General features: G+C 46.4%; 1 protein-coding gene and 1 long non-coding RNA gene across 2 annotated transcripts; one reads left to right on the top strand and one right to left on the bottom strand.

The window, feature by feature from the left end:
- Positions 1–3,105: 3,105 nt before the first annotated feature.
- LOC125175310 (uncharacterized) lies at positions 3,106–7,729 on the bottom strand. The gene is made up of 3 exons (XR_007155751.1): positions 7,619–7,729; positions 5,605–5,704; positions 3,106–3,889 (listed from the first exon to the last, which is right to left on the bottom strand). It is a non-coding gene; the product is annotated as an uncharacterized LOC125175310 (long non-coding RNA).
- Positions 7,730–7,880: 151 nt separating this feature from the next.
- On the top strand, positions 7,881–17,412 carry ADAMTS1 (ADAM metallopeptidase with thrombospondin type 1 motif 1). Its single transcript, XM_047876036.1, has 9 exons — positions 7,881–9,092; positions 10,759–11,105; positions 11,443–11,575; positions 11,858–12,025; positions 12,706–12,992; positions 13,241–13,427; positions 13,518–13,693; positions 14,623–14,798; positions 14,960–17,412. The coding sequence occupies exons 1-9, from the start codon at positions 8,405–8,407 to the stop codon at positions 15,657–15,659; spliced, it is 2,862 nt and encodes a 953-aa protein (XP_047731992.1). The 5' UTR covers positions 7,881–8,404; the 3' UTR covers positions 15,660–17,412.
- Positions 17,413–23,794: the final 6,382 nt, after the last annotated feature.

The raw sequence follows: 23,794 nt of genomic DNA, 5'->3' as shown, positions 1-23,794 counted from the left end.
AGTCACTCGTGTCAAGCACTGGCCTACGTCAAGCGGTGACTCAAGCAGCTAAGGGCGTTGCAGCCAAGACCCGATATCGCTGAGGCCAGTGGTGGTGGGTAACACAGAACTGATAACCAGCAGAGCCGGGGAGGTCTGTAACGGCCCAAGACGGATTAAATCCCTTTAAAAGGGGAGGATTTTTGCAGCAAACTGTCAGATTCTCCAGACACTGGCTCCTCCGTGTACGACCATTTCAAAAAGGCAGCTGCCACCAAAGGTTCTGCAGATTGATCTCTGAACGGAACAGAGATCCTCCACTGCTCGCACATAACCAGAGGTAAGTGCCGAGAGCCGACCAGGACCGGACGACGGAGCCTCCACTCGACTGAGCGTCCACAAATGGACTTCACATTTGGTTCATTAACTTCCTGACCCCTGTTCTATCCCGTTTGTGCGTGACGTGTGCTTTGCTCCGTGTGATCTGTAACTAGTTAAACACGTGGTGAAGTGTCACTGGGTTCAGAATCCGGAAACTGCTTTGTCGTGCTATTACGTTAACTTTGCTTTGTGGCTGCGCAGAGCTGACGCTGCGGAAAGACGCAACTTGCGTGCGTGCTTTCACGGTGCGCTCAGGACGAGGACCCATTTCCCACTGGCTCCTTTTCTGGTCAAGGGTTAACCCTGCTAAGCTTCCCAGCTGCACTCACTGCGAGACCGTCATCCTGCAAGTTGGATGGGCCCCAGGTGAGAAAGCATGTGGCACATGGGATGCAGGGAGGTTACACCAGCCCCAGAAGTGTTTAGTGCAGCAATGGCCAGAGTTGAGGGCCCAGAACGACGGCCAGGAAAATGGGAGGCAGACAGCAATTCTAGGACTTTGAATCTATTCAAGTGGCAGTAACCTTAGCTATTCATTCGAACTGCCATAGTGAATTGCCAATAAACCATAGAACTTCACAGTCCAGTCACTGGTTATCAATAAATTACAAAGGAGCATTGTAAAGTCTTAAATCCTTCTTGTAGGAAAAAAAGCTTAGAAACCACCACGTGGCAAAAATCACTTCCAAAATATCTGGACAATTGATTTCTAGCCTTGGCTTCAATAGCTGTAGTTGGGGGGGGGGGGGGGGCAGGGACAACAACAACAACAATAACACAACAACAACAATAAAAAAAACTTTCCATCTCACTCTCTTTTCTAAATATAATTTATTGTTAAATTGGTTTCCATACAACACCCAGCATTCATCCCAACAAGTGCCCTCCTCAATGCCCATCACCCACTTTCCCCTCTCCCCCACCCCCATCCACAGTTTGTTCTCTGTATTTAAGAGTCTCTTGTGGTTCGCCTCCCTCCCTCTCTGTTTGTAACTCTTTTTCCCCCTCCCCTCCCCCCATGGTCTTCTGTTAAGTTTCTCAAGATCCACACATGAGTGAAAACATAGATATCTGTCTTCTCTCACTGACTTATTTCACTCAGCATAGTACCTTCCAGTTCCATCCACGTCACTGCAGATGGCCAGACTGCATTCTTTCTCCTTGCCAGTAGCATTCCATTGGATATATAAACCACATCTTCTTTATCCATTCATCAGTTGATGGACAGTTAGGCTCCTTCCATAATTTGGCTATTGTTGAAAGTGCTTCTATAAATATTGGGGTACACGCACCCCTATGCATCAGCACTCTTGTATCCCTTGGGTAAATTTCTAGCAGTGCTATTGCTGTGTCGAAGGGTAGTTCCATTTTTAATTTTTTGAGGAAGCTCCACACTGTCTTCCAGAGCGGCTGCACCAGTTTGCATTCCCACCAACAGTGCAAGAGGGTTCCCCTTTCTCCACATCCTCACCAGCATTCAGGAGACTTGTTCACCGTCAGGTGAACCGTGAGGTGTGAGGTGATATCTCACTGTGGCTTTGATTTGTATGTCCCGGAGGATGAGTGACATTGAGTATCTTTTCATGTGTCTGTTGGCCATCAATCCTAAAATTTGTATGGAACCACAAAAGACCCCGAATAGCCAAAGTAATGTTGAAGAAGAAGACCAAAGGGGGAGGCATCACAATCCCAGACGTTAGCCTCTACCACAAAGCTATAATCATCAAGACAGTATGGTATTGGCACAAAAACAGACACATGGGCCAATGGAATAGAAAAATGAACCCAGAATTGGACCCACAAATGTATGGCCAACTAATCTTTGACAAAGCAGAAAAGAGCATGCCATGGAAAAAAGACAGTCTCTTTAGCAAATGGTGCTGGGAGAACTGGACAGCGTCATGCAGAAGAATCAAACTAGACCACTTTCTTACACCATACACAAAAATAAACTCAAAATGGATGGAAATACCTAAATGTGAGATCGGAAACTATCAAAATCCTAGAGGAGAAAGCAGGCAACAACCTCTTTGACCTCAGACGCAGCAATTTCATACTCGACACATCTCCAAAAGGCAAGAGAATTAAAAGCAAAATTGCACTATGGGGACCTCATCAAGATAAAACACTTTTGCCCTGCAAAGGAAATAATCAACAAAACTAAAAGGCAACCGATGAAATGGGAAAAGATATTTGCAAATGACATATCAGATAAAGGGTGAGTATCCAAAAATCTATAAAGAATTTACCAAACTCAACACCCAAAGAACAAATAATCCAGTGAAGAAAAGGGCAGAAGACATGAGTAGACACTTTTCCAAAAAGCTTCTATCTCAATCATCTAATCAATAAATTGTGAGCTGAGTGGGGAAAAATATTTAGTTTAAAATTTCTTATTCTGTGGTCTCATGTGCCTCCTGCTGACTAAAATTGTCTGCTTCTAATTCCAGAATTTATTCAACTAGAAATATTATGTTAATATTAATTTATTTCAAGTCATAAAATATCCTCATAATACAATTCTAAATTTATGTGACATTTGGAAGTCACTTGTATTTGGGGTAGTCAAACATCTGCTTGAAGTACTCACACTTGAGTGATTTTAAATTTTATCGTTTATCACCACCTGGTGGTAGAACATTTTCTTATTTTCTTAGACTTTTGCACTTGACGTTCTTTTTTGTTGCCAAGGAAAATCTCTAAACCAAGCAAATGAGTTAACTTTAGCATTTAACTTTAGCAAGTATTCAACTTTAGTATTGATAGTCAAGTATTAACGTATACTGACCAGACTTAGGCACTTAACTTTTGCTTAATGAATAAATGAATTTTTATTTTAGTAAATTGCAATGTCTACGCTCTTTTCATTTGAACTGAAAAAAGTCCTCAAATGTGACGAATGAAAGTGACCTATGGTATTATCTTCTCAGAAGTAGGTTTCTTTTTTTAAAGGCTCACTGGTTTTTGGTTTAAGCTAATAGAGCTACATTGATTAAAAAGCCATTAAAAGCCATTGATTAAAAATAAAAAGGCATTTTATTATTATTTTAAAGATGTAAATACATTTAAGTTACAATATTTAAAAGATATTTTCCATGATGCCAAAAGGTAAGAGAAAATTGTATGAAAAATTATCAAATAGGATTGGAAAGATGTAAAAACTACACATTCCAGCCTTGAGCTATTAAGAAAAAAACAAAAAACAAAAAACAAACAAAACAGCTGAAAACATCATTTGTTGTAGAACGTCGCCACCTCGTGGACCAAAAATGAAGTACTAAAGGCCGGGGATCTCTTAAGGTGGACATTTTTTATTGCCAGAAAATTCCTAGTTAGAATGGTTAAAATTTAATCATTGGAAACAACAGCAATCACGGATCTGACAGCATACTTACCTACCAGAGCAACTAGTTAGTTACAATTCCAAAAGGCATTTGATGAAAAATTATGAGCCAGAGTTATTTCTAGGTCCTCAGTTGGCTACAATGTAAGGCCAGTCACTTAACCTCTCGGAGGCAAAGTTCCACATCTGTCAAACAAGGGGAGTGGATTAGACACAGCACACTCTTTTCAGTTCTTGCAAATGCATGGCTTTGAGGTCATAGCTATTTTAAGTCCAAATGCAATTTACAGTAATTTTTCTGTTTTCAATAGTGTTGTATTTCTGGGTATATAACCGGCTTAAAATAGATGTTTTCTATCTATTTTCTCATTTATGATCACCTAAAATATCCATTTGTCCAATATTACTTTAGGCCATATGTTCCCCCCAAAAGCACGAATGCTAAACATCTTTCCTTTTCTACTTGGTAAATCCTGTGGTATGAAAATATGAACAGCATTACATGTTTATGAGCTACGTACATTAATTTTTTCTGTACACAACATTTCCACTAAAACAACGCTAACAGCTCATGTATTTTACCAGATTCCTTCATTTCATGGCTACTTGTGGAATACTTAATTTGGTATAGACTTCTTGAAAATTATGAATAGACTATTGTGCCTGGAGTACATGAAAAAATGAAATACATACAAACATGTAAAGTATAAATAAAATTAATACTTGTGTATTTCTTTTACTTTAAAATGCACGAAACTTTTTTTTTTCTCTGTTAATAGAAGACGTGAATGCTTTGAAAAGGTCAAACTGTTAATTGTAAAAAATATTTTTATGTCAAATATTTTAACTCTTGGGGGTCATCTCTGCAAATAATAAAAACTGGTTAAGGTCTATAAATTAGGACATACCAAGATTTATGTTTCTACAGGCGCATACATATTTCATAAAGACAAAACCAGATAAACGGTAAGAGTGAATTCGGTACGTAAGCGTTGGGTGCATGTTCAAATTAAGGAGCAAACATTTTACGGGTGGTGGTGCAAAGCTTACTGACAAGGATCCACAATCACATGTCGCTTTTACTAGTGCCGTGTACAAATTTGATTCCTTTGGTCTTATTTCTATAGTAAAGTATTTTTTCAATCCACAGTTTTGTTTATAAGCATGCTTCTGTGTTATATGTGCATGTTTGTGTAACACCACAAAGGCCTGAACAGAGTTCTGGTCTTTAAAAACAAAAAAGCAAGTAGATTAAATGTTCTCCTGAGCATGGATGGAGTTTTTCAAGCTTAGTAATTGGCAACATCTACATCCATGCCTCTGTTGAAGCGATTAAAAAAGAATCATTTCCCAGAACTACAGGTGCACAACAGATTGGAGTCATTATGCAAAAGAACAGAAATCTGGAGAGAGACCCAGTGAATAAAAAAGCCATGTTCCTGGCCATTCTTCTGCCGCTAGCTCTCTGTTTTTTCAGCTCTATTTGTATATACAACATGAAATCTGCAAAAATTGTAGTGGATTTGAAGTAAACCATTCAAGATTAGAAATGTATGCCTTGAATTAAACAGACTTCCAACGAGAACCCCACTGGAGGCAGAAAGAAACCAAAGGCCAAGCTTGCACAAATATATTTTAAAAGCCAAGTTTTATGTAAGAGAGTTAAAAGTTGGAAATGCATTACATGATTTTTTATAAAAAAAAAAAAAGACACATTTCCCATCCTGCCCCAGTTCAAGGGAATCACACTGAACCTGACAGCTCTTGTGCGTCTTTTATTCCTGGGCCACCTCAAGTATCTGAAATTTTCATCTCAAAACCAGTTTGAGGCCCCACCTTCTGATCACCATATATTGTTTCCAGAACCCTCCTCTATGCAAGGGGTATCAAAATTTACTCACGGCTTTGCCATCATGTTTTCATGATTCCATAGTCAATATCTTGCAAGTGTAAAATGACTTTTCTTCAAATGTTCTCTCAAGTATCTTACCTTTCTTCTGCCTAGAATGAAAGAACAAGTGAGTTGAAATCATTAAAGGAGGGCACATTTAACAACTACTGGAACAGAGGAGGGAAATGTAGGAGAAGAAGAAAGAGAAGAAGGAGAAGAGGAAGAAAGTCTAGACACCAAACCAGAGAGTAGGGATGTTTGAATGGGAAATGACCTCCTGAAGCAGAGTGAAGTGAATTGCTTAGTTCCAAGGTGAACAGAAAGTCAGGCTACACAAAGGAGAAATGAATGAGGCCGCTCATGAGTATAGGTGGACACTAACTTTGAAGGAGAAATGGGATGGAGGGAGAGAGGGCTGGGAAGGGAGGCTGGGTGAAAGGAAGCAGGCAGAAAACACTGTCACATTGTCAGCTGGTGGGAAAATGGAAGAGCAAAGACAGGGTGGAAATTGGCCATTGACATACTTTAAGCTGCTAATAAAACATGTAATTCTTGAGTTGACCATTCAGCATGTAACTGTGACCCTGACCTTAGGAAAGGAAAATTACATTCCAGAATGCAAACATTCCTAAGGGTGTAGGGCCAGCGGTTATTACCCTCTAAGAGTGAAGTGTTTCTGCTTCTCCTTGCCTTTCTTTCTCATGTGATCTTTCCTAAAGAGTGGCAAGCAGGGTTTTTGTGTTTGTGTTTGTGTGTGTGTGTGTGTGTGTGTGTGTGTGTGTGTGTGTGTTTTTCCAGCAGGCAATCTAGAACTCGGAGAGTAGAGGAAGTTGGAAAGAATTCTGAAAGCAAAAGTTGGAAGAGGGGTGTGTTGGAGGACTGGGGGGTGGGGGGCGCTTCTGGCTGGGGCAGAATGAAATTGGGAAGGTCTGGGGAGGAGTGAGGAAGGAGCTGACACAAAACTTGGTGAAAATCGAGGGGCAGGGGCGGCCAGACAGGACACCGGGCGAGGAAGTGGGAGCGCGCGCGAGAGGGACACGGGTCTGCCCCGGGACTGCGGCGGCCGTTCTCACCATTGTCCCCTGGTTTTCCGCCTGTGGAAGCATTATGAAACATTTCCTTCCTCTGTGTCATTGAGCCCCTCCCTCCCTCGTTATCGATGGAAGAGAGGCTCAGCTTTTCCTTGGGACCTAAGGAGGTGGAAGGGCTCTGCAGCGCTTGCTTTCAGAACACGAATGCAGCCTGTTCCCTTCCTGGTGGGAAGAGGAGGGAGGGGGTCAGGGAAGAGAGCCAACTTCCTAATTTCCCCACAGCACACTTTGTAGCCCCGGCGGTCCCGCTGGCCCCTGGGTGGAAAAGTGGGGTTCCTTGACGTTTCCGCCAGCCCGGCCTACGTTCGGCAGCAGCTATTAGGGAAAAGAAGGCAGACTGGGCGGGAGTTGATTATTTGTGGAATGAAGAAGAGAAAGCCCAAGTCCCTCCCTTAAGGCTCCAGGGAATTGAAACGCGTTCCAGATCACCTATTCCGGAAGTGTGAGCCTGGTCCCCAAAGAGAAGTCGCTAAGGCAGGGGATGGCAGGGTAGAGATAAAGGTCAATGCGAACGCATTTTAAAATCTAGGGCTTGGGAAGTGTCCCCCTGACCCCAGGCATGCTTTCCAGGTTGGCACTGACCCAAACAAGCTTACCCGAGAAATGTTGGGGCGAAGAGAGAGCAAACAGCATAAACCCGCCCAGGAGGGCCAGGGAGGTGGAGGTGGGGTGAGGTATTTTTCTAGAAAGGGCAGTCCCGGCTCATCGTACAAACTGGGGAGTAATGGGCTGCGGGAGGGGTTGGCAAAGGGAGGCGGCCCAGTGACAGCCCCCGGGCAGGGAAATCTTGGAGAAGGGACTCTGCCCTCCACCCCCACCGTCCCTTCTGGGAACTGCAGCCCAGCGCGCGAGCTGCGCTCCCGCACAAGGGCAGCGAGAAGGGAGGGTGGTCCGGGAAGCTAGCGAGGGGGAAGGCGCAATGGAAGGGAGTACCTTCTCCCCGCAGCAACCCCAGACGCACAAAGTGCTGGTCACAGCGCCCCTCCTGCGTCTTCCGCCCCCAGATTGACGAGCCCTTGGCGCCCAGCCAACGCGGAGGCAGTCCCCCTCCCCCGCCCCGGCCTGCGGCGCTGAGCGCGGTTTAGCACCGACAGAGTTTAGGGGGCGGTGTCTCTGGGATGGAAAGGCGGCCAAGAGGGAGGAAGAAGGGGGAAGGGAGGTGGAGACATGTTGGAGACTATAAAAGGGCAACCCGGGTTGCCTGGTTCTTGCACTCGCTGGAGAGCGGCTCCAAGTCAGGGGCCACTGCAAAGCCAGGGCGCGCTGTAGGGCCGAGAGGACCTTGTGGTGCGCAGAGCCAAGCCCCGCGGCCAAGGCGGAGACCGAAGAGGGGCTCCAGGCACCGGTCCTCGCGTTGCCCGTTGCCCCCCTGGCCCGGAGGCGTCCCGGGGCACTTCTTGTCCCTGCAGCAGCCTCCCGGCCAGCCCCTGCCGCGCGGTGCCTCCAACTCTGGGCTAGAAGAAAAACTTCCCGCGCTCCCGCAGAACTGCAGCGCCTCCTTCCCGGGGACTCCGCGAGTCCTGTCCACCGCCGGCTCTGCGCTCACTTTCAAAGAATAACAGTCACTGTAACAACCCAGAGCGAAGCCAGCAAGGCTCCGCGCTCCCGACCCGAACAATAGCCCTCTCTCTCCGTCCACTGAGGCGCGCGGTGCCTCCCGGGACTCGGGTGCAGCGAGCCGTCCCCGCGGGGTTCCGAAGGCGCACGGGAGGCAGCGACATGGGGAACGCGAAGCTGGCGCGGCGGCCTCGGGGCACCCAGCCTGCGCCCGCGCTGCTACTGCTCGCGGCGGCCTCGGCGCTGCTGCTGCTCGTGCCGGGTGCGCGCGGGCGCCCCGCCGAGGAAGACGAGGAGCTGGTGCTGCCGGACTTGGAGCGCGCGCCGGGACACGCGACCACGCACCTCCGCCTGGACGCCTTCGGCCGGCAGCTGCACCTAGAGCTGCAGCCCGACCGCGGCTTCCTGGCGCCGGGTTTCACGCTGCAGACCGTGGGGCGCAGGCCCGGGCCCGACGCGCTGCGTCCGGACCCCGCCGGCGACCTGACGCACTGCTTCTACTCCGGCACCGTGAACGGCGACTCCGGCTCGGCCGCCGCTCTCAGCCTCTGCGAGGGCGTGAGCGGCGCCTTCTACCTGCAGGGCGAGGAGTACTTCATCCAGCCCGCGCCCGCCGCCGCCACCGTGGGCCTGGCCCCCGCCGCCGCCGCCGCCGCTGCCGGGGAGGAGCCGCCGGAGCGGCCCCAGTTCCATCTCCTGCGGCGGAGGCAGCGGGGCGGCGACGGCGCCAAGTGCGGGGTCACGGACGACGAGACCCAGCTCGCCGGGGGCGCGGGGCCAGAGGACGAGGACGCCGGGACGCAGTGGCCGCCGCGGGACCCCGCGCCGCAGCGGGCGGGACAGCCGACAGGTATCAGTCGCAGAAGAGGTGCTCTCACTCGCCTCTCCATTCATCCCCCTCTCCCCACTGTCTCTGAGCGGCGCGTGTGGTGGGTCAACTCCTGTTCGCAGGCAGGAACATGCGTCTGCGGACTGGACGCGGGCCTGGTGTGGAGGAATGTGGCTTGAGGTTTGGGTTGGTGAACGAATCCAACCCGGCTAGAACCGAATCCCGTTGGCCCGAATAATGAATGGTCAAGAGAGGCCGGGCAGAGCAGCGATTTTCTGCTAAGGCGAAGCGTCTCGACGGGGAAGGGAAGAGTTGGTACCCCAACTCCTTTCCACCTTAGTCTAGTGTGAGCGTGTGTGACTTCTTTCCATCCTGATCGTTTCTTTTTAACGACTGGGCATGTGTTCTTTGGTCGGGTTGCAACTTTGCGCTGAGTTTTGCAACCGCTGCCTGTGCGCGCGCCCTGCGCCGGGGGGAGGGCGGAGATGGAGGGTGGAGGAGCGACGGTGACCTAGCAGTGCGCAACCCGCACGCCTGGACAGCTGCGCTGGGATCTCTGTCCTGCTGGCCTCGGCCTGCTCCCCCTTCCCTCTTAAAGAGGCTGACCCCGACCGGCTGGCGGCGGCCCGGCCCCTCTGCAGAACCTGCTTGGGAGGTCTTTGCCCAGCTGGTCCCGCCTCCCCGCGCCTCCCACCCGGCCTCCCAGTTTGCGCTCCCTCTCGCGGCCAAAATTCTGCTCTCTTGCACTCTTGCGTGTTAGTCACTGCTGATCCTTCCTGCTACGCTTCACCCTGGCTCTTGAGTTGTGTGCGGTGCTTACTGTCTCCTTCTCTTCATCCTGTCACTTTGGTGCCTTTTTTTTTTCTTCCTTAACTTTCTCACGTGGCTTGTTTTCGAATTTTCCGCTTTCCCCCTGGACATCTGCTCCTTGAAGCAGTTACGTGGTCGGCGTCCAGTTTGGGACTTCCCTGGGGTCCGGCTTTCCGTCAGGAGTCAGAAGGCTCTTTTCTAAATAATCAAATGTCCCCCCCCCCCCCCCCCCCCGGGTCAAGGCAGGGACTTATTTCCCTGGGGCAGTGGGAATGGGACGACAGGCTGCTGGGCAGAGTGGGTGGTCCTCGTGCCCGGATTTGGCAAGAGCAGAACACTCCCCCTCCCCCCCCCCCCCCAGGACCCCTGGAATGAGACAGCAGAGCAGTGCAGTTCAGCCCTGCCCTGGGCCTTCCACGTGGAGTCCGATGATCTCATTCAGGATTTGAGTCCTGGCCTGTGAAAGAGTGACTCAGGGGCTCTCTGCCTGCTGCCTTTGCTCCAAGTTTTTACTGCAGCTGGGTAGGATGATGTCCATACTGCCTTGTGCAGACTGTAGGACTTCCAGGAGGACAAAAGAAATCCTCCTCACCGCCCCCCCCCAAAAAAAAGCCTGAACCCTGAGTGGCTCACATGGCCTTTTTTATTTAAGAGGCAGGGGAACAGAAAAGAGAAAGAGAGAAAATAAAGTAAAGGAGAAAGCCTTAAAAATAACATTTGCAGCGAAAAGAGATGCAACTATTTTTGTTATTGTGGTCCCAGGTATATTTTTATTTTGTTTGCTTTGACTGCTTAGGCTTTCCTTATATACTCTGGGATGGTAGCTATTCCCGGCCAGAATGGCCCTGAGCAAACTACCTTTTCTGTTTCTTTACAGGCGCTGGGAGCGTGAGAAAGAAGCGATTTGTGTCCAGTCACCGCTACGTGGAAACTATGCTGGTGGCCGACCAGTCCATGGCAGAGTTCCACGGCAATGGTCTGAAGCACTACCTTCTCACCTTGTTCTCGGTAGCAGCCAGGCTCTACAAACACCCCAGCATCCGGAACTCCGTGAGTCTGGTGGTAGTGAAGATCCTGGTCATCTACGAGGAACAGAAGGGGCCCGAGGTGACTTCCAATGCTGCCCTCACTCTGCGGAACTTCTGTAACTGGCAGAAGCAGCACAACCCGCCCAGTGACCGGCACGGGGAGCACTATGACACCGCTATTCTCTTCACCAGACAGGTATGACTGCCCTCCGGGGCGGGGGGGGGGGGGCAGCACCGGAACCTAGAGACGAGGATGAGGCATTTCGCCAGTGCCCTTGACTTGCATTCTTTTAATTGGCTAACGTGGTCAGTTTTCCTTACGGCCTCCATAATTTTACTAGCTCAAGTCCCACAGTCCTGTTTGAATAGCAGTAGAGAAAAATCTTCAGAGGAGTCCCCAGATTTGGACAGCTGGGTGGCGGCGAATGTAAATGCTCCCAATACGAACGGGAAGATACCTGTTGCCAAAAGTTAGGTCGCAAGGTTCGCGCTCTCTGTTCCTAGGCATAAGGACCTACGTTTGCTTCTTTTAGGACTTGTGTGGGGCGCAGACATGTGACACCCTTGGGATGGCTGATGTCGGAACTATATGTGATCCCACCAGAAGCTGTTCGGTCATAGAAGACGATGGCTTGCAAGCTGCCTTCACCACGGCTCATGAACTAGGTAAGTCGTTTCAGGGTGGGAGTTAAGTCCTCTTTTCCCACTCTTCGGACCGTGGCCAGCCTTAACAGGTTTCAAAATAACATAGTATGAGATCCTGACATTTGGAAATTTACCTATTTGTCTGCGCCTTGTAAGACATAGACGTATCGGGCCCAAGCTCGATTGTTTCCAAAATACATTTCTTCTTCTAGAAATAATCACTTCAGGACAAGTGAATCCCTGATTGGGGGGGGCGGGGGGGGAAGTGCTGTATTTTGATGTGGGTTTTGGATTGCTTCTTAGGCCACGTGTTTAACATGCCACACGATGATGCAAAGCAGTGTGCCAGCATGAATGGCGTCGACCAGAATTCCCACATGATGGCGTCAATGCTTTCCAACTTGAACCACAACCAGCCTTGGTCTCCCTGCAGTGCCTACATGATTACATCATTCCTAGATAATGGTCATGGTAAGATGCTGCAGCTACTCTTTCTAGATGTTATCCAGCCTTCCACATGTAAGATTCTAGTTAAACCAGTCCCTTCTTTCTTTTGTGTGCTTTTTTATTTCCCCTTCTTCCAAATTGCTTTCGTTGTCAAGAGCATACATTTTTATTTTACTTTTTATTTTTTTTTAATTTTTATTTATTTTTGGGGCGAGAGGGGGAAGGAGAGCATGAGCAGGGCAGACAGAGAAGAGGGAGGCGCGGAATCCGAAGCAGGCTCCAGGCTCTGAGCTGTCAGCACAGAGCCCGACGCCGGGCTCGGAACTCACAAACTGTGAGATCAGGACCTGAGCCGAAGTCGGGTGCTTAACCGACTGAGCCACCCAGGCGCCCCATGAGCATACATTTTTGGATCTTAATTCCCAGTAAATGACAGTGCTTCTGGCCGAGTAGCTCCTAAAAGTGCATTAATTTGAGCTTTTTAGCAGAACGGTAATTTCCTGTCACTGTTAATGCAGAAATCCCCTTTGGAGGACAGTATCTTACAAATTATTTAACTCTCGCTGGCGTTTTCCCCAGGAGCTCTAGTTTTCAAATCACTCTGCTCTCTGTGATTTCTTACGGTAACCGTGTTCTGAAACTGATCTACCTTCTGTCTGTTTGCAGTCACCGCTCTTTAATATTGGCCGGCATTTCCTTTGCAGGGGAATGTTTGATGGACAAGCCCCAGAGCCCCCTCCAGCTTCCCTCCGATCTCCCGGGGACCTTGTACGATGCCAACCGGCAGTGCCAGTTTACGTTTGGGGAAGAGTCCAAGCACTGCCTGGATGCAGCCAGCACTTGTACGACCCTGTGGTGCACGGGCACCTCTGGCGGGTTGCTGGTGTGCCAAACGAAACACTTCCCTTGGGCGGACGGCACCAGCTGTGGAGAAGGCAAATGGTGTCTGAACGGCAAGTGTGTGAACAAGACGGACAAGATGCATTTCCATGTGAGTTTTGCCTGTCACCGCACGCCTGTCTCGCCTTGAAGATTCGGAATTGGAAGGAGCAGTCTGATGCTAAAACATCTGGTTGCACGATAGGCACCCCTGTCTGTGTCCTTTGATGGGGGGGGGAGGGGAGGACACAAGACAGATGGTTTTTACAACGGATTCTTCATCTCTTAACTTTTCTCGTTCGTTGCCTAAAAAGAGTTCCGTAAAGAGTTCTAATGCTGATCATTTGTGTCCCCATGCAGACTCCTGTTCATGGAAGCTGGGGGCCGTGGGGACCCTGGGGAGACTGCTCGAGAACCTGTGGCGGAGGAGTTCAGTACACCATGAGGGAATGTGACAACCCGGTCCCCAAAAACGGAGGGAAGTACTGTGAAGGCAAGCGCGTGCGCTACAGGTCCTGTAACATCGAAGACTGTCCGGATAACAACGGTGAGTAGAAGCGGGTCGTGACTGATGCGCCCACGAGCAGGCAGGCGAGGGTTGAAAACCGATGACGTCATGATATCATTTTCTTCCCAGGAAAAACATTTAGAGAGGAACAGTGTGAGGCACACAACGAGTTTTCTAAGGTTTCCTTCGGGAGCGGGCCCGCGGTGGAGTGGACACCCAAGTATGCCGGCGTCTCGCCGAAGGACAGATGCAAGCTCATCTGTCAAGCCAAAGGCATTGGCTTCTTCTTCGTTCTGCAGCCCAAGGTACTTACTTCGATCCATACTTGTTGCCCAAGAAACGAGGGCTTGGGCTGCAACCTTTTCATGCAGCCTGTGATGCAGTTGCATGAATTCACATCCCAACGTGTTCGATTTTCAAATCGGATCTCCTTTTTGTTCTAGACACGTTGCCCACCGCCTTCTTTTGAGTGTGGCATCATTTCCAGTTATGAACGAAGCCCGAATCAGGCACTTAGGATTCTTAGCATTGCTTGTTATTACTCTGGTATGCAGAGAAAAGGCCTTTATGGTCAGATAAATTGCGTATTAGCATGGCAGCCTGACAGCGCTTTTGGAAAATAGCATTAGCATGGAGCACAGTTCTTGTGACCGGTGATTAGCGGTAACGTGTGCAAATGGACTTATTAAAAGGAAGTCTGACGTCGATAACACTTGTGTTTGAGAACGTACGTTGAACTAGTAGAAGCATCGTTTTGCTGTTTTGCTGCGGGGATAAATCTGGTTCTGAGATTTAAGAACAACGAAACGAATGTTGCTTGGATTATCATGTGCCATTATCACTGTAGGCTGTGAAAATATTTCCCGGTTGCGGCTTCAACGGGCAACAGCCGACTTAACTCAGCATCTGCAATTGGCGGGAATTATTCTAGGCACTGAGCGTACCGCAGTATGCAGGTGGACCGGCTCTGCTTTCATTGCCCTGACCTAGACGTGAGACAGGTCAATAAACAAGTAATCAAAATGTATAGTATTTTCGGACGCCTATATCTCCTGGAGTGAAAACGCCACCCAGAAGGGTCGCGTGTGCCACGTGTAGAGCACTCCTCTCGTTAGGATGGTCGGGAAAGCAGAGGCGTTGTGTTCATGAGAAAATCTCCCGTAATTATCGCAACATCAGCTCTTTCCCGAGTTGACTCACGTGTGACACCAGATACGTGTTCTCCCTCCTCCAGGTGGTTGATGGTACCCCGTGTAGCCCCGATTCCACCTCTGTCTGCGTGCAAGGACAGTGTGTCAAAGCTGGCTGCGATCGTATCATAGACTCCAAAAAGAAGTTTGACAAATGTGGTATTTGTGGAGGAAACGGATCTACGTGCAAGAAGACCTCAGGATCGGTTACTAGTGCAAAGTAAGTCTTGAAACGTCATACTCCCAAAGATCTTGTTACGTAGAGGTAACTTGACAGGTCTGGGAGAGCTGACGTTCCAAACGATTTGCGTGTTTTCCAGCTGAGTGTTATAATTAGCCAGCGACCGAGACAGTTTTATATTTGTTTTTTCTTGTCTGCAGACCTGGATATCATGACATCGTCACGATTCCTGCCGGAGCCACAAACATTGAGGTGAAACAACGGAATCACCGGGGGTCCAGGAATAATGGCAGCTATCTTGCCATCAAAGCCGCTGACGGCACATATATCCTGAATGGCGACTTCACTCTGTCCACTTTAGAGCAAGACATTACCTACAAAGGTACCGTCTTGAGGTACAGTGGTTCCTCCGCCGCGTTGGAAAGAATCCGCAGCTTTAGCCCGCTCAAAGAGCCAATAACCATCCAGGTCCTCACCGTGGGCAACGCCCTTCGCCCGAAAATTAAATACACCTATTTTGTGAAGAAGAAGAAGGAACCTTTCAACGCCATCCCTACCTTCTCAGAATGGGTCATTGAAGAGTGGGGCGAATGTTCCAAGTCATGCGGACTGGGTTGGCAGAGGAGAGTGGTGGAGTGCCGAGACATCAATGGGCAGCCCGCCTCGGAGTGTGCGAAGGAGGTGAAGCCAGCCAGCACCCGACCCTGCGCGGACGTGCCTTGCCCCCACTGGCAGCTGGGGGATTGGTCACCATGCTCCAAGACTTGCGGGAAAGGTTACAAAAAGAGAACCTTGCAATGTCTGTCCCACGACGGGGGGGTGTTGTCTCACGAGAGCTGCGATCCTTTCAAGAAACCGAAGCATTACATAGATTTCTGTACGATGGCAGAATGCAGTTAAGCAGGGGAGCGTTGAGGGGAGGATGAGGTGTGGAAGGGCTGGTGCACTGATACCAAGAAGGCTGGAGGGATCCAGTGTACCTTGCCGGTGATGAACAGAGAGGGTAAGGAGTTGGGAGTGTGGAGGTAGGTAGAAAAGAAGTTAGATCGGCAGAATATCCTGCCAGTTACGAATCTGATAGGGTAGCTAATGAGGGTTATTAATCTCTGAGCAATGATATAGCATGATAAAGCCCCGGGGCATTATTATTATTCCTTTTGTTACATCTATGACAAGTGTAAGAAACAAATAGACGCAGTTGTCACAATTAGTTTAAGGAGTACACGATCCCCGTGCTGTGGTACCGATTAAATGATTAAATACTTTGTGCCGTGCGGGTTGGGAACTGAAAAGCAGGAGAAAGAGGAGACTTTCAGTTGCAGACAGGGCTTGCTTTACCTCGCGAACCACGGAGGGAGAAAGGAGGGCCCATAGCATCTTCAGCCAGCGCTGATTGATCGCGGCTGCTACGATTTCGGAGAACACTTCCGCCGTCATCTCTACTGAGAGTTAAGAATGCAAGACTGTCCTCCGTGAGAGAACTGCTTTGCAACATAAAGTGACCGAAAAGGAACGCCGTCTTCGCTGTCCTGTGCCACTGCTGGGTCTTCATCCGTGACGTCATTTTGACAAAGAAACAATTCCACATGTTTGTGAAAATGCGTTAAGTCTATAAGGAGTTAGAAAAAAAAAAAAGGCAGCAATGAATCAGACGCTAGTGAAAGTCAGAGGAGACAGGATAAGCTCAAACCTTCCACCTTCTTTCCTCCTCATGCAAGCCTACTTTTGGAATGTGGGTGGAAAACACAAACAGAAAACAAAAACCGGTTCACGGCTCAAGAAGGACCGGGTGATCTCACACACACACACACACACACACACACACACACACAAAAGGATGTAATGCCAGTATAAGGATGGGGCGTGTAGAGTGGGATCCCCAGTGTTTGGGGACATGGAGATCACTAGTCTCACAGTGGGGAGGCTCCTGAGGGGTAGCAGGCCCACCCCCAGCAGCTGGCCCAACAGTCATATCCTGGTGAATGTCTGTTCAGCTCTTCTACTATGAAAGAGAATAGGACTTTTTTTTTTTTCCCATATGTATATAGTAAAATATGTTACTATAAATTCTATGTACTTCATAAGTATTTGGGTGTTCCTTCTAAGAAGGACTATAGTTGGTAATAAATGCCTATAATAACATATTTATTTTTATACATTTCTTTCTAATGATAAAACTTTTAAGTTATATCGCTTTTGTAAAAGGGCATATAAAAATAGAGTATTTATACAATATATGTTACTAGAAATAATAAAAGAACACTTTTTGAATGTGTGCGTGTCTATTTTGTTTAAATGAGAATTCGCTCCCGGGAAGGACATCCGAGGCACAAAATAAATTGTGTAGAAATAAGATTTCGTCCTAATGAAATGTACCTGATGGATCCTTGATGTGTGTGATTGCTACAAAAAAAAAAAAAAAAAAAAAAGAAAAGAAAAGAAAGAAAGAAAACCCTATTATATCTTCAGTGATTGATAGGTTTTGCTACTGATGCAATAACATACACAGATGGTTAGCAAATGTTTTCTGCGAAGAGCCAGATCATCTCTGTCACAACTACTTTCCTGTGCTGTTGTAGCGTGAAAACAGCCATAGACCATAACATAAACGAATGGGCATGGTGGTGCTCTAATAAAACTTTATTTACAAAAACTGGGCCAAATTTGTTCTGTGGGCAGTTTTCCGACCGCTGATGTGTAACATAAATAAGGGGCGCCTGGGTGGCTCAGTCGGGTTAAGCGTCGGACTTCGGCTCAGGTCATGATCTCGAGGTCCGTGAGTTCGCGCCCCGGGTGGGTCTCTGCTGATAGCTCAGAGCCTGGAGCTTGCTTCCAATTCTGTGACTCCTCCTCTCTCTGGCCCTCCCGCACTCGTGCTCTGTCTCTCTCTGTCTCAAAAATAAGTAAACGTTAAAAAAAATTATAAATGAGACCAGGTAGGGTTCTAAAAGCATTTTGAATTTGTGTCTCTTCCATTATACCATGTGAGTAAAATTTGTGAAAGTAAGCTGCTGAGTAGAAAATGATGCTTCAGAAGTTACATTTGGGCTACACATGCGTGGTGAGCCAAGCTCTCCAAATGTTCCACTTGCTGTTCAGGAATGCATGAGGTGTTTTGGAGAAAGCCTGGAACATCCAGACCACTCTGGGTGGCCTTTTGTAAATCACTGTAATTTAAATACTAAATGGCACATCAATGACTTTAAAAGTTGAAACCACTTCCAAAATAACTACATTTCTCTCAGGAAATGGCTTATTTACTAGGAGACTCCGATTATGTGGTTAACCACACAGACAATTCCAACATTACATTTTCATCCTTTTTTTCACCTTCCTTAGTTTTCTCAAATAGTCCTATATAACATGCTAATTTCAGATTCAGATGATAATTTCCCATTTGCCCTCAAGAATTACTCGGTGCTCTTTCTTCCCCTGAGCAAACTGAATATGAGATTCTCAGGGCCCAGGTGCATAGGTCAGAAAGTAGGGCAGGGGAGGGGAGAGTCGTGTCTTCTCTGGTTTAGTTTTTTCCTACCTACTGGCCACTGAACTGAAAGGTGAAAGTCCAGTCTTCTTACGCGGGGAACCAGTCCTGTTCCCATAGAACTCAGTTAAACATAGAATTTGGCCACGCAGTTCAATGGCCTAACATGGTCATTGCACCAACTTCCATCATTATTTACTTGCCTTGATTATTACTATGGCGCAAATTCCCAGAGTGAGTGAGGTGGGGGGGTGCACACACACAAGAAATGCCCTTACCCTCAATTACTGTAGAAGCTATTTGATACAATACTATAAATATACCTAAAGTGACGACCCATAATATAAAGAAGTCATTTGTAGATCTTGCCTAATTCACCAATGAGGTTTGTTTCTTTTCAAAAGCTTGCATTAGGGGTGCCTGGGTGGTGCCAGAGGTTGACCGTCCAACTCCTGATTGGGGCTTAGGTCAATCTCAAGGTTGTGGGATCGAGCCCTGCTTTGGGCTCCGCACTGAGCATGAAGCCTGCTTAAGATTCTCTTTCTCTCTCTCTCTCTGTCTGCCCTTCTCCTCTGCACTTTTGCTCTCTCTGTCTCTCTCTAAATAAATAAATAAATAAATAAGGCTTACATTGATTGGATGTGATAAGCAGAAGGCTGAAATTCAGGACATGAAGATAAAAACCGCCAAGAGACTTTCCAGAATTCTCTTTATTGTCCAACGCAATGCCAAACAACTGTGTAGGCTGCCACATTATTTTTTTCAGCCCTCTGCTGGTAAGATTTTCTTTTTATCAATAAAACGAGCAGTTTAAGATACTCCATGTGGGCAGCAAAGAGAGTTTAGTTTAAAACATGCATCTAGTTCCCATGAGTTTGACCAGGCACCTGCTGAAGAGGAGGAAACTTTGTGCTCACTCACGTTGCAGGTGTAAATGATGAGCCAGCATGATGTTCAATACTAATCCAAGCACCTAATTTTCAAAGCATTCAACGGGCACTTTCTCTTTCTAGCATGTCAATAACCACCGTGCGAGCACAACATTTGGACCAGAGCTTTCGCTTAAAAATTGGCAAAAATCGTTTCCAACTTTTGCTCTTTGTTTAATTTATCACAGATCTTCATGTGACTGAGGAAGAATACACAACACAATTTGCTAATCTCATTGGTTTTCCAAAAGAAAGAAAAACAAACATTATTAATGTAAGGAAGGGTTGGTGGTGCTCGACCTGTCAAGGAAATTGACCAAAGCTACCTCACTATAGAAGTTTGGCCTGTTTGCCATACACACACTTCTGTGACACGGACAAGTTCACGGGGCGTGAGGAGAAATGGGAACGGGGCGGGGCGGGGGGTGCCTGGGTGGCTCAGTCGGTTGGGCGCCCAACTTCCGCTCAGGTCATGATCTCCCAGTTTGTGAGTTCGAACCCCAGGTCGGGCTCTGTGCTGACGGCTCAGAGCCTGGAGCCTGCTTTGGATTCTGTGTCTTCCTCTCTCTGCCCCTCCCCTGCTTGAGCACAGAACCACGCACAGTGCCCGCTCACTCTACTTGTCTCCATTTGGTCTCAGTCTTGGAAGTTCTTAATGTGGTGTTTGTTCAGTGTGCTCCAGTCTCCCTAATTCAGAAGCCTGAACCTTTCCTTACAGCTGCCTCGTATTAGTCAGATTGCCTAAGGGTAAGTGTCTGTAATTAGTATACAATGATTTGTTTCTAATTTTGCATTATTTTTGGGCTATGGTAGTTTCTTTTTCCTTAGGATTACTATCGTTTTATGTTTTACTACTCTTAAGAGAAAGTATAAAACATTCACTTGCTGGGGTGGGAAGGAGGTGGAGTGTGATGTTTTGTTGACTAATTCAGGAGAGCTTTTTCAATAAGGAGATATTTGGGAAGAAATCAGAGGGAGGTGAGGAGATAATTCTTCGAGGGATGAGATTTTACAATAGAGAGGTGGCCACCACACGTGACAGTCAGCTCAGCTTCTTGGAGGGAACAGCAAAACGCCCCGGTGTCTGGAATAATGGGCAAAGGGGAAGGAGGGGAGATTGGTGGAGGACAGAGAGAGAGCTAGTTCCCGGGGAGTAGGAAGTATGCTTGGGTGTTGCTTTAAACCGAAGGAGAGGGACTTTAAGAACTGATCAGAGGAGAGACACAGTTTGACTTAACATTTTAACTTGGAAGGGGACCAGATAGGAGTCAGATGGAGAGATTATTGCAATGACCACGATGAAGGATAAGGATAAGCTAAATGATACCAGAGCTGAGAAAAAAAGGTCAAATTCTGCAGGTCAAGACTTTGAGGTTTGCAGATGGATATAAATGTGAAAATGGAAGAAAAAAAAACCATCATGGATGAGTCCAAGTTTTTTGTTTCTTTTTTGTCTGTTTTTTTGGGGGGAGGGGTGGTGGAGAGGATGTTCTTTGCAACAGGGATGTTGCCTCCTAATTCTAAAGACAAATAGAAATTAAAAATACAAGATTTTCAGTACATATTGAAACTAGTTTTAAACGTACAGCTAAGTATAAATAATTGTTGAAAATATGCTTTTCAAATTAACAGAAAATATAAAAAAATAATAGTTAAAAGAGACGGTATATAATGTAGAATATGTTAATAATAATAATTCAAGTGTGAAATCCTATGTCATATTGACCAAATCATAACAGCTGGATAGAAATGTTCATGTAGGGGCGCCTGGGTGGCGCAGTCGGTTAAGCGTCCGACTTCAGCCAGGTCACGATCTCGCGGTCCGTGAGTTCGAGCCCCGCGTCAGGCTCTGGGCTGATGGCTCGGAGCCTGGAGCCTGTTTCCGATTCTGTGTCTCCCTCTCTCTCTGCCCCTCCCCCCTTCATGCTCTGTCTCTCTGTCCCAAAAATAAATAAAAACGTTGAGAAAAAAAAATTAAAAAAAAAAAGAAATGTTCATGTAGAGGTATCAAAGGACATCATTTTCTTTTTGAATTTTATAATTAGACAAATACAGATGAATGATGTTTCCTGAAAAACAAATTTCTAAAAATGTCTCTGTGGAGAGAGGATGCACGTAAAACACAACCCATAAAGGAAAGAATGGAAAGCAAAAAATAAGGTGTCAGAATACCAACCACATTATCACAATACATTGTTTAAGCTGTCCTGTTAAAAGACAGATATCTTCAGTACCTGTTTAAAAATAAAACCCAGTGGCATGATAAATTAAAGGGAACTGTCTAAATCAAACTGACATTTCTTCAGAGAAGTCCAAATATTTATCAGGGAAACAGTAGGAAAAAATAAGACTAGAATAGAGTATCAGCCAAAATTATATTTATGATGGAAAAACACACTAAGCAACATAGAGAATAATGTTTCTTGTGGATTAAAGATAGAATCTACAATAAAAATATGTGTCCCAAATAATAAAATCCCTATATGTGATTTAAATACAAAGGATGATCAACAGGTAGGAACTATTCTGATTGTCTTTAAAACCTCCCTCTAGGTAAAGGCAGACTAAATATGTAAGAAAAAAACTACAAAACTTTAGAAAGACATAGAAAAAGACTTGAAGATAACAAGAGATGTACATTTATCTTTTTTTAATTTTTGTTTTGTTTTGTTTTGTTTTGTTTTGAGAAGGAGAGAGAGGGCATGAGCAGGGAGGGGCAGAGAGAGAGGGAGACAGAGAATCCCAGGCAGGCTCTGTGCCATCAACATGAACCCCGGGGGCGGGGCTCAATCTGACAAACCTAGAGATCATGGCCTGAGCTGAAATAGAGTCAGACACTTAAGTGACAAAGCCATCCAGGTGCCCTAAGACATACATTTATTTTATTCTAAATCATAAACATTTTCTTTTCTCCCACAATGAGTAGATTTATTATAAAATTCCAATCATTAGCCATTCATTAAGTTTTGGAAATGGGTTAACATGATTCTAAAGTTCATCTGAAGGAATAAATTTGGTGAAGATACAGAGAAACGCAACCAAAAACCAAAGCGTAATATACGATACTTGCTAGACTTGATTTGAAAATGCACCATTGGGGCGCCTGGGTGGCTCAGTCGGTTAAGCGTCCGACTTCGGCTCAGGTCATGATCTCGTTGTCCGTGAGTTCGAGCCCCGCGTCGGGCTCTGTGCTGACAGCTCAGAGCCTGGAGCCTGTTTCAGATTCTGTGTCTCCCTCTCTCTGACCCTCCCCCATTCATGCTCTGTCTCTCTCTGTCTCAAAATAAATAAACGTTAAAAAAATGGCGTCGCATAGTGACAGATGGTAGCTATACTTGTGAGCGTAGCATAACTTACAGAGTTGTAGAATCACTATGTTACCCCTGAAACTGATATAACATTGTGTATCAACTACACTTCACTAAAAAAATATATATATTAGTGCATAAAATTACAATTAGAAGAAAGTGATACGTACAGGATTATTGATAAGCATATCAGTGGGCGAGGAAGATAGCTCAGAAATAAACCTCAGTAACCATTATCACAAAACATTAGTATATGATGAAGTCAGTAACAAGTCTGTGAGCAAATAAGGATCATTCCAAACATTACTTTAAAAAAATAGAAAATAAACAAAGAAAACAAGAGACCAAAAAAACCCACCAACAAACAGACTCTTAACTATGGAGAACAAACTGGTGATTACCAGAGGGGAAGTAGGTGGGGAGGTGGGTGAAACAGGAGAAGAGGAAAAAAAATAGAAATTCATTTGGAAAAAAAAAATTTAGAACCTTCTATCGGACCATTCATCAACTTAAATTCCAGATTCATAAAAAGTGAAAACGTGTATTTATTTTTTAATGTTTATTGATTTGTTTATTTTGAGAGAGAGGACATGAGTGCATGGGGGGTTGCAGAGAGAGGGGAGAGAGAGAATCCCAAGCAGGCTCCACACTGAGCACAGAGCCCGACAAGGTGCTTGATTTCCCCAACCGTGAGACCATGCATGACCTGAGCTGAAATCAAGAGTCAGGTGCTCAACCAACTAAACCACCCAGGAGCCCCTAAAAAGTTAAAACATTTAAATGAAACCTTAAGAAGTGCTAGAAAATATAGACAAATATTTATGTGATATCTCGACAATGGAAGACAATACACAGCCAACACGCACACACACATGAGCACACACACACACACACACACACACACACACACGCCCTCACAGGTGTTGATGTGATTGGCTTAAAAACTTTAAGCTTCTGTGTTTCAGAAGAATCCTGGAAAAAAATGTAAGTGTATTTTCAATAAACACAAAAGACATCCAAGCTCATATCAGAGCTTTCCCACAGGCCATTGATTTCTCCCCATGATTCCACATGGCCACCCAGTTAACAGCTAATCAACCTTCAGATGTCAAACTAAATGTCACTTTTCCAGGGAAACCCTTCTAAAACCCCTAGGTTAGGTTACACTCTAAAAACACTCTATACCTTCCCTTCTTGTCACTTTTCGCAAAAATCCTCTACCCTTCTGGCTCTGGGTCTGTTTTGCTCACTATTATTTCCCCAGTTCCTAGAATTTTACCTGTGTGATATTTCCTGTTCACCGAATAACCCTTA

Source organism: Prionailurus viverrinus, chromosome C2, assembly GCF_022837055.1.
Source record: "Prionailurus viverrinus isolate Anna chromosome C2, UM_Priviv_1.0, whole genome shotgun sequence".
NCBI lineage: Eukaryota > Metazoa > Chordata > Mammalia > Carnivora > Felidae > Prionailurus > Prionailurus viverrinus.
Note: the sequence above shows the minus strand (reverse complement) of the source record. Positions and strands in the feature narration are given on the sequence as shown.

What these genes read in the sequence shown, in the direction of transcription:
- ADAMTS1 (XM_047876036.1), top strand. Translation starts at nt 8,405, where the DNA reads ATGGGGAACGCGAAGCTGGCGCGGCGGCCTCGGGGCACCCAGCCTGCG. An exon ending in CTATTCTCTTCACCAGACAG is followed by an intron (nt 11,106 to 11,442) that starts GTATGACTGCCC and finishes TGCTTCTTTTAG; the next exon opens with GACTTGTGTGGGGCGCAGAC. An exon ending in GGATCGGTTACTAGTGCAAA is followed by an intron (nt 14,799 to 14,959) that starts GTAAGTCTTGAA and finishes TCTTGTCTGCAG; the next exon opens with ACCTGGATATCATGACATCG.